Source organism: Poecilia reticulata, chromosome 18, assembly GCF_904066995.2.
Source record: "Poecilia reticulata chromosome 18, P_reticulata-male-v2, whole genome shotgun sequence".
In the NCBI taxonomy this organism is placed as follows: Eukaryota; Metazoa; Chordata; class Actinopteri; order Cyprinodontiformes; family Poeciliidae; genus Poecilia; species Poecilia reticulata.
Genome location: NC_088847.1, coordinates 25,480,162 through 25,491,599, shown reverse-complemented (window position 1 = coordinate 25,491,599; position 11,438 = coordinate 25,480,162). Strand labels below are relative to the sequence as shown.

The 11,438-nt window shown below is 42.4% G+C and overlaps 2 protein-coding genes across 2 annotated transcripts in view; both read left to right on the top strand.

The window, feature by feature from the left end:
* The window catches only part of LOC103460908 (butyrophilin subfamily 2 member A1-like), a 33,546-nt gene extending 26,609 nt beyond the window's left edge, over positions 1-6,937 (top strand). Inside the window, exon 3 of the mRNA XM_081599574.1 lies at positions 5,871-6,937. Within this exon, the coding sequence (XP_081455700.1) occupies positions 5,871-6,085 (215 nt within the window). The 3' untranslated portion in view covers positions 6,086-6,937. The remainder of the gene's footprint in view (positions 1-5,870) is intronic.
* Positions 1-11,438, top strand: part of LOC103460905 (uncharacterized) — a 228,811-nt gene that overhangs the window by 174,525 nt on the left and 42,848 nt on the right. The gene's annotated exons all lie outside the window — the stretch shown is intronic.

The window sequence follows — 11,438 nt, the reverse complement described above, 5'->3', positions numbered from 1 at the left end:
TTACAGGCAGCAACATGTTTGATAATGTGAGTTATGCAGATAGCAGGACTACAGAGACAGGAAGTGACATCAGACCTCCAGGTGGGGGCGGGGCTTGTAACAAGGAGCAGCTCCTTGGGACTTTCCAGAGAATCTGAAACCACTGAAACCAGTTTGGTCAGAAATGAACAAGTTGAATCTGATCTGGAATCAGTTTATAAAAACACGGAGCTGCAGACAGAACCGATTCCTGAATGAATAGGATTAAAGGTTCATTCAGTGTTAACATTTTCTCATCTACATAACCTGCTGTGGATCAGCTGATTGTGGCCCATATGAAGATTTTATTATTTTTCACTATGTCTGTCTGACAGCTGATTGAGGTTAAAGTAGCAGCAGGACCAGAATAAGCAGAACTGGCAGCAACAATAATAATAATAAAAAGAAGAAAGAAAATGTAAAATTGCATTCTGGTCCAGGTATTTTAGTTTAATTACCCTTTTTTAATGGATAATGTAAATAGCTCAACTTTGTCCAAGCTTGTTTGAAAGTTATCCATGTGACTTGAAATGTTGATACATGCTTTGATTGGCATTATGTTAAGAGATTGTGATAACTGGGCCCAATGTTTAAGGAGAATTAGAAAACCAGCCCACAGCGCAGCTCTTTGGAGCCCAACTGACCTGAGATGTTCACCTGCTGCAGGTGTTCAGCTGATCTTTGTTTCCAGGTCACTTTGTTTATGACAGAGAACAAACGACTTTGTGTTTCCTGTTTATTCAAACAGCCGAGCAGCTTTCAGCCCTGAAACGCACCATTGAGCAGTACATGTTGAAAGTTCAGTGGAGGACGATGAAACCTTGTGGTTCCTGCTGTGAAACCATGTTGTAGCTGATTTGTCTGAACATGCGCAGTTGTTTCATTTCCGCTCCTCTAAACTCCTCCTCCTTCTTCTTCTTTCCACCAACCCTTCAGTCGACGCCACGCCGACGCTTCGTTTCCTCTAAACTGAATTTTCTTACATGTTTAGTTGCCAACTTGATCTAACAGGGTTTATCTTTGAAGGTTAAATAGTTTTATTCTAGAATTAAACTATATGTTAGTCAAACTGGTGGAACTAAAAGACGAGGAATGACGACTGGACCTGCTGCGTCACGGCTCATCGTTCTGTTCTTGGTTCTGTTCTTCCTGATCTTCGTCCAGTTTGGTTCTGCCGGTGAGTTTTACCAAAGATATGAAGAATAAACGATAAATAATGTTTATCTGATGGACCTCTGATATAATCTCTACTGTAATGCTGGTTTTAACTCTGTCCGTCGTTCTGTTGTAGATGGTTTTTTTACAGCGTCACGTGACCAAAACTCTGTCAGCGTCCTTGAAGATGACAGCTGATTTAGGTTGTAGGAAACTGTTTATTGTAGTTTATTGTAGGAAACTGAAAGTTACAATAACTAACCCAGGTTAGAACTGGTTGAACTGGTTTAACCAGGTGTTTTCCTGCACATTGTAACTGGAGCTGCTGTCATTCAGAGTAATATCTCTGTTTTAATGTTGATGTTTGTTTTAAATTATCATCCAATGTTTTTCTAAAAGAGGCCAGCAGGAGGCAGGAGACTCTAGAACGTTGTTATCTGGGTTTTAGACAGGAAATCCCACAGCATCACTCAGATCTACTGTACTTGAACATGAACTTCAACATAGTTTATCTACATTTTGTTGAAGGATCTATACTTTTAGTATTACAATAACTGATTCAGAAGCTAAAAGCTTTATGGTTTTCAAAAATCTTCACAAATAAAATTCTGAGAATTGTGGCAGCAAGGGTGTAACTTTGTGTTGCAAGTTAGTGGGGATGAAGACGAGCAGGAGGGCGGGGGGTTAGGACGCGGGGGGTTAGGGCACAGGGGGTCAGGGCGCGGGGGGTCAGGGCGCGGGGGGTTAGGGCGCGGGGGGTCAGGGCATGGGGGGTTAGGGCGCTGATGCTCCCAGTAACTGGAAGCCGTTTCTTTTCTAGTGCTAAGAATAAAACCAAAACTTACATGTAAATGCCAGAAAGTCTTATTCAATAAATTAGGATATACGTCCTGATCAGGCTTGTCAGATTAATATTACCTTTCGAAAATAATCTTTTAGCAGGTATTAACATTCTACGAAATATAAATATGTTAAAAGGTCAGTAATCTAATTAATCTATATAATGTATCTCACTTGGTGATGGAACTGCTGACAGAGGAACTCTCCAGTCATATTCTGTATTTGCTGAATGCTTGCCCACAATTAAAAACAGTTTCACAGTTCAGAAAAAAAATTTGTGAATAATTATCACATAGCTGCCTTTTATTGTCTGATTTTATCAAGTGATAAAAACATCAACAACATGAGATTCTGTAACAATCAAAATGTTAAACATTTCAAAAGCTTCTGTGTAAACCACATGAATCCGTCAATGATGTGATTCTGACTCCAGCTGTCTCTCAGTTGGTTGACAAAACCTTTTGTCTTGCTGAATTACACATAGCAGATGAAATATGATGTGTTTTTAATATAGCAAATATTAGAGACACAAAAAACGTTTTTGGGGGCATCGGTTTATTTGGGGGTGGGGGCAAAATAAATCTACATAGCAATAATAATATTACTCAAGTAAAAGAAAAAGGTACAGTGCAGTAAAACTACTCTTAGAAATACCCTTTTTCCAAAAAATTACTCAAGTGAATGTAATAAGTATTACCCACTATTGAACATAAATAGCATCAGTAGCCTATAAGCTACTTGTTAGCAAACTCCAGGTGCTGTATTGTTATTAGCTAGTCATCTGTTAGCTAGCTTTACCTGCATCCAACAGCTTTACTGAACTCAGTCAGTTAGTTTGGAGGGAAACGGTGAAAAGTTATTTGCTGGTTTGCTGCCATAATTCTAACACACCTGCGTAGCTCCGCACAGCAGCAGCAGGTCTCCTTTACTCAGAGGGGGGCCAGTGCCCCCCCTGTCATCTGATTGGCCCCCCCTGATGATTGACATGTAACAGCACCAGGTTATTCCTGCACATTATTTGGAATCATTCTAAGTCAACCTAATATCTAAAGAAGAAAAACAATAATAAATATATGAAAAGAAAATGTATAAAACTTTATATAAGTCCATGTGACATAAATAAATAGATTTTCATCAGGCGTGATACCAGCCTCCTTTATACTCATAACAAGCTGATATTCTTCTCCTGGGTGTTTCAGTTGCTGCTGTGGTGAAACTCAAAGGCTAAAGCTCTTCATACCTGGTGGTGATGGTAAAACACCAATAAGTTATTTATTGATCCTCCGCAAAAAAGAGAAAAAACCGAAGAGGGCCGACAATGTTCTAGTTTGGATCAGAGGTGGCGCTGGAGGTTTTTCATTGTCCGTCAAAGAAAAAATCATTTTATTTCCAATTTGTAGTCATCAAACGAAACATTTATTATTTCTCTGTTAGAACGTTTTTGAAATCAGGTAACATTTCAGGAAATGACGTGATTAGCAGACGGCAGAACTCTGATCGGTTCCTGATCCGCATCACTTCCCTCAGCGGGAGAAAAACCAGCAGAAGCGGATCAGCTGCTGGAGGCTCCAGAGCCTCTGGTCCGTTAAAGCGTCCAGATCAGAGGTGATCCTCTGACAGATGTTGTTCTTAGTCTGATTAATAATGATTAATAATGAGCTCCACGATGTTCTCTGTGCAAGTTTAAAAGTCTAGCTCCGCCACTGCCTTCACTGTTCTACAGGTGTAAACAATCATTTTAGATTTCAAATGATTTTCTGTTTGTTTCTGATAGGAAGTGAGACTAACATGCTGATGAAACAGTAAAATAAATATCAATAAAATCATTTATCTGTTTACATTGAATTACAAAAAAGTAAAAAAAAAACATTTGTAACTGTCAAGTTAAAACAGCAAATGGTGTATTTGTGAATGCATTACCATCTCCACCCAACTGGCACGCGCCTCACAGAAAATCAAGCGCACCCATCCCTTGTCAGGCCTTCAGAAGCCTATAAGGTAACTTGGCACACCTGTGCTCAGAATGATCTCTACAGACAAAGAGCCTCAGCTTCAAGCTTCCACAGAGACACCACTGGTAGGAACTGTTTATAACAGTTTATATCATTTCATCTGCATTCAGAAGACCAGATTAACCTTATTGATGAGATGGGTTCTTTAAGTTTGGAATGTAGTTTGTTTGTGTATTCACTCATTGTTAACTTTAAAATAGATTGGTAATATTTGCTGGTAAACTCCTTAATTAGCTCATTGTGATTTGTAATTCATTTTGTTTCATTTGTTTGTAGGTTTGGACCTGTTCGGTGACCTCTCTGTGTCCACTCTGACCACTCAGACAAAAACATGGTGGTCTTGTATTGTAAACTGAAGTAATTTAAAGACAAAAGAGAAATAAAAAGATGCCACTGAGATGAGTTGTTCCTGCGTCTCTTTGGAGAAGAAAAGAAAAGTTTGGGCAGAAACTGAGGTGGTTTGAAGACGCCAAAAAACTTGACAATAACCTTCACAGCAATTGAAAGAAAAATCTTGATGGAATCAGTCATGACTGAATTGCTTATCATGTTCCTGATTATTGTAATTATTTCACTGCAGGGGTTGATTTACATAAGCAAAATATCCATTTCTATTTTTTTTGTCAATAGTATTCAGGTCTGTATGCAAATTAAATTAACATACAGTAATACAGTCACAGCAGTGCTGACATATCTGACTGAAATTAAAAGATTTTTTTTTTTCCAAACCTGAATAAAAACAGGACTGGGGTGATTTAGTTAAAAAAAATTAATAAATCAATCATTGATAAAGAGAAGGCAGTGAAGGCCCACAGGATCTATAAAAAGTATTTCACTCCTTGGATCTTTTACACCATGACCCATCTGCAGTGTTTACTGCTGATTTTGTGTTTTTATGGCTTTTATGGCCTTCTTAATTCTCTGCAGAAGTTCAAATAAATGATGAATTGTATTTACAAAGACAGGATCTGTCTGTTGGTAACACTCATGGTTCATTAAAGGGACTTGTGATTTGTGTAAAATCTACCTTTTTGAGCTTTCCATCATGTTGTGATGGTATTCCCTCACCAAAACACACCTTTAGTGTTGCTTTGATTCTTGCGTACATGTTTGAAAAATCCTTTTGTCTCCATGGATCACAATAAGATCTCTGGCGCCCTCTTATGGGTGAAAATGATGGATGTCTATAATGTATTCTAACTGTATACAGTTTATAATAAAAACCTGTTAAACTCTTAACCAGTCTCAATGTTCTTCCCTGACCTCTGACCTCTGTGTTGTTTCCTCTACTGCAGGAGAGACACAGCTGATCACTGAACCTGGACAGGACGTCACTCTGCCATGTACAGTTCCTGAGAAAAAACCTGTGAAAATCGTAGACTGGAGCAGAACTGATCTTGGGGAAAAGGATCATGTTGCTCTGTATCGAGATGGCGGGTTTGATAATGAGGGTCAGCATCCAGCTTATAAGGGCCGAGTGGCTCTACAGGACATAGAGATGAAGGATGGAGACGTGTCTTTGGTTCTGAAGAACGTGACGATTAATGATACTGGAAAATATGAATGTAGAGTTTTTCCCAGAGATGGTAATCGCAGGAAGAGATCTGAGCTGGATAATGAACCCATCTGTAACATCACCCTGCTTGTTTCTGCTCCAGGTGAGTCTGACTGGATCAGAACCTCCAGCTGCTTCATGGTTACTAATGAGAGAGAAACGGATCAGATCAGATGTTTGTGTTTTCTAATGATGTTGATAAGTTTGTAGAAATCAGCTGGTCTGATCAGCAGGTGATGTTCTTCAGTTATCTCCTACCTGTTATACTAACACCTGGTTCTGTTCTGTAGGAAACAAAGATGGACAAAAGAAGGATGGAGTGACCAACACTACACTGACAGCAGCTGGTGTCTCAGTTGGAGTCCTTGTTGTTCTATTTGCTGTTCTAGGTTTTCTGCTCTATAACAAACAGAGACGTTCATCACAGCAACAGAACCAGCCTCCTGCAGCAGCAGCAGAACTTCAGGCTATGAATGTTGAAAACCATCCAGAACCTGAAATGTGAACATTTAACATTCATTTCTAGCAGGAAGAGACTTTCAGCACTGAGACAGAAGATATGAAGTTCAGCTCCAACTGATTCACTTCACCTGTTTCCATCAGAGCTTTTACAGCAGAGAACGAACTGAATGTGAAAAGTTTGACCTGCAGCTTCTTTTTAAGGTTTTCCTGCTGTCTGAACAAAATAATATATTACATCTAAACTTCTCACCTAAAAGTTATGGACACTAATCAGAGAACCACAGAATAAAACATGTTTTTTAGGTTATGGAAACTGATGAAGAACCAGGCGCCATAAAAAGATGGACATTTAGTTACATTGACTAGTTTAACAGACTTTTCACAAGTTTTAGGGAAACAATCTACCTGCAGCTTAAAACAAACTGATTAGAGTTACATCCATGATGGGATGATGGTGGTGACTGGTGGGAGTTCGTCCTGGAATCGGTGGGTTGCCTGTTCAGTTCCTTCTCTGTCCACCTTTGTTGCGTCTTTGTGTGAGACTCTTCACTCATCTTCCCTTCTGGTGCTCAAATGACCTGATGGGTTTATACAACATGAACACTTCAGTACTTTATGGACCTGAAGCTCCTCCCTGAGGGCAGATGGTGGCCGGAGTGTGAGGGGCCCTTGACTGACCCCATCCAGTCACTGAATAGATGCTCAGACCAGATCAATGTGTGGATGAGACGAAACCTTCTGCAGCTGAACAGAAACCAAACTGATACATTATGTATGTACATGTTCATATATATAGCCTTGTATTATCTCATATCAATATTTAATCTTCTTTGTTTCACTATGTTTGTATTATTTTGTGTTTATTTTTTTGTTACTAAATAAATATAAAAAAGGTTATGAGTGGCTGTGTGCTTTGTAAAACACTTTTATCTCAAGTCAGAATATTTTATTTCTCCACTAAGAATATATAAATATCCTGAACCATCAATCTAATTCAAAAATACTTTAAAAAAATAAATGTCCTTGCTTAATGACAATTGTTTTTATAAGGTTTCCAGTAAAAAAGGTGTGAAAATCTGTTTATTTAGTGAGTTTTTAATTAAATGTGTTGATACTTCATTGCTCCTGCCAAACGTAAAACTCTGAGAAGAGCTGTTGACCTCTCCAAGATGGCCGCCCTACGTCACATCAGCAGCACCAGGTAAGATGAAGCGTCTCTTCTTAGTCTGTGGTGCAGAGTATTGGGTTCAGCACCAGCCCTGTGAAGAACCAGGGCTGGTGCTCAGTGCTGAGGAGAGCTGGGATCCTACTCTCTGGGATCCTGCTCTCTGGGATCCTACTCTCTGGGATCCCGCTCTCTGGGATCCTACTCTCTGGGATCCCACTCTCTGGGATCCCGCTCTCTGGGATCCTGCTCTCTGGGATCCTGCTCTCTGGGATCCCGCTCTCTGGGATCCTACTCTCTGGGATCCTACTCTCTGGGATCCTGCTCTCTGGGATCCTGCTCTCTGGGATCCTGCTCTCTGGGATCCTACTCTCTGGGATCCTGCTCTCTGGGATCCTACTCTCTGGGATCCTGCTCTCTGGGATCCTACTCTCTGGGATCCTACTCTCTGGGATCCTGCTCTCTGGGATCCTACTCTCTGGGATCCTGCTCTCTGGGATCCTGCTCTCTGGGATCCTGCTCTCTGGGATCCTACTCTCTGGGATCCTGCTCTCTGGGATCCTACTCTCTGGGATCCTACTCTCTGGGATCCTGCTCTCTGGGATCCTACTCTCTGGGATCCTACTCTCTGGGATCCTACTCTCTGGGATCCTGCTCTCTGGGATCCTGCTCTCTGGGATCCTGCTCTCTGGGATCCTGCTCTCTGGGATCCTACTCTCTGGGATCCCGCTCTCTGGGATCCTACTCTCTGGGATCCTACTCTCTGGGATCCTGCTCTCTGGGATCCTACTCTCTGGGATCCTGCTCTCTGGGATCCTGCTCTCTGGGATCCTGCTCTCTGGGATCCTGCTCTCTGGGATCCTGCTCTTTGGGATCCCACTCTCTGGGATCCTGCTCTCTGGGATCCTACTCACTGGGATCCTGCTCTCTGGGATCCTACTCTCTGGGATCCTACTCTCTGGGATCCTGCTCTCTGGGATCCTGCTCTCTGGGATCCTACTCTCTGGGATCCTGCTCTCTGGGATCCTGCTCTCTGGGATCCTGCTCTCTGGGATCCTACTCTCTGGGATCCCGCTCTCTGGGATCCTACTCTCTGGGATCCCGCTCTCTGGGATCCTACTCTCTGGGATCCTGCTCTCTGGGATCCTACTCTGGGATCCGTCTGTCAGGGAGTCCATCATCCAGCAGCAGATGCTGTGAGGGGAGACCCAGGACCCTTGATGTAGTTAAAACTTTTGAGGCACAGAAAATCCAAAAGTTGTTTTTCTTTTTTTATGCTTCAATGACATCATAGCAAAAATCATTCTGTTATTGAAGGCACAAATTATTTAATGGTGGTCCACTGTCTCTTTGTATTTCTGGTTTCTCTTTAGAATCTGCAGAGGAGTCTTCATGCGCAGACACTTTCTCATCACCTTCATCAATGAGTTGTTGTTCATGTCCTCTGAATGGTGATGACACCTTGATGACACCTTGATGACACCTTGATGTCACCTTGATGACACCTTGATGACACCTTGATGACACCTTGATGTCACCTTGATGTCACCTTGATGACACCTTGATGTCACCTTGATGTCACCTTGATGACACCTTGATGACACCTTGATGTCACCTTGATGACACCTTGATGTCACCTTGATGTCACCTTGATGACACCTTCATGACACCTTGATGACACCTTGATGTCACCTTGATGACACCTTGATGACACCTTGATGACACCTTGATGTCACCTTGATGTCACCTTGATGACACCTTGATGTCACCTTGATGTCACCTTGATGACACCTTGATGACACCTTGATGACACCTTGATGTCACCTTGATGACACCTTGATGACACCTTGATGACACCTTGATACACCTTGATGTCACCTTGATGACACCTTGATGACACCTTGATTCACCTTGATGACACTATTCCTTGATGTCACCTTGATGACACCTTGATGACACCTTGATGACACCTTGATGTCACCTTGATGACACCTTGATGACACCTGATGTCACCTGATGACACCTTGATGTCACCTTGATGTCACCTGATGACACCTTGATGACAACTTGATGACACCTTGATGTCACCTTGATGTCACCTTGATGACACCTTGATGTCACCTTGATGACACCTTGATGACACCTTGATGTCACCTTGATGTCACCTTGATGACACCTTGATGACACCATGATGTCACCTTGATGTCACCTTGATGTCACCTTGATGTCACCTTGATGACACCTTGATGTCACCTTGATGTCACCTTGATGACACCTTGATGTCACCTTGATGACACCTTGATGTCACCTTGATGTCACCTTGATGACACCTTGATGACACCTTGATGTCACCTTGATGTCACCTTGATGACTGACACCTTGATGTCACCTTGATGACCTGTCACCTTGATGCACCTTGATGACACCTTGATGACACCTTGATGACACCTTGATGACACCTTGATGTCACCTTGATGCACCTGATGACACCTTGATGACACCTTGATGTCACCTTGATGTCACCTTGATGACACCTTGATGACACCTTGATGACACCTTGATGTCACCTTGATGTCACCTTGATGACACCTTGATGACACCTTGATGACACCTTGATGTCACCTTGATGACCTTGATGACACCTTGATGACACCTTGATGTCACCTTGATGACACCTTGATGTCACCTTGATGTCACCTTGATGACACCTTGATGTCACCTTGATGACACCTTGATGACACCTTGATGTCACCTTGATGACACCTTGATGTCACCTTGATGTCACCTTGATGACACCTTGATGACACCTTGATGACACCTTGATGACACCTTGATGTCACCTTGATGTCACCTTGATGATCACCTTGATGACACCTTGATGACACCTTGATGTCACCTTGATGTCACCTTGATGTCACCTTGATGACACCTTGATGACACCTTGATGTCACCTTGATGACACCTTGATGACACCTTGATGTCACCTTGATGTCACCTTGATGACACCTTGATGTCACCTTGATGTCACCTTGATGACACCTTGATTGATGTCACCTTGATGTCACCTTGATGTCACCTTGATGACACCTTGATGACACCTTGATGACACCTTGATGACACCTTGATGTCACCTTGATGTCACCTTGATGTCACCTTGATGTCACCTTGATGACACCTTGATGACACCTTGATGTCACCTTGATGTCACCTTGATTGTCACCTTGATGACCACCTTGATGACACCTTGATGTCACCTTGATGTCACCTTGATGACACCTTGATGTCACCTTGATGACACCTTGATGACACCTTGATGACACCTTGATGTCACCTTGATGTCACCTTGATGTCACCTTGATGACACCTTGATGACACCTTGATGTCACCTTGATGACACCTTGATGACACCTTGATGTCACCTTGATGTCACCTTGATGTCACCTTGATGACACCTTGATGACACCTTGATGACACCTTGATGTCACCTTGATGACACCTTGATGTCACCTTGATGTCACCTTGATGACACCTTCATGACACCTTCATGACACCTTGATGACACCTTGATGACACCTTCATGACACCTTGATGTCACCTTGATGTCACCTTGATGTCACCTTGATGACACCTTGATGACACCTTGATGTCACCTTGATGACACCTTGATGACACCTTGATGACACCTTGATGTCACCTTGATGACACCTTGATGACACCTTGATGACACCTTGATGACACCTTGATGTCACCTTGATGACACCTTGATGACACCTTGATGACACCTTGATGTCACCTTGATGACACCTTGATGTCACCTTGATGTCACCTTGATGACACCTTGATGACACCTTGATGACACCTTCATGTCACCTTGATGACACCTTGATGACACCTTGATGACACCTTGATGTCACCTTGATGTCACCTTGATGACACCTTTGATGTCACCTTGATGTCACCTTGATGACACCTTGATGACACCTTGATGACACCTGGTTGATGACACCTTGATGACACCTTGATGTCACCTTGATGACACCTTGATGACACCTTGATGTCACCTTGATGACACCTTGATGTCACCTGATGTCACCTTGATGACACCTTGATGACACCTTGATGACACCTTGATGACACCTTGATGTCACCTTGATGACACCTTGATGACACCTTGATGACACCTTGATGTCACCTTGATGTCACCTTGATGACACCTGATGTCACCTTGATG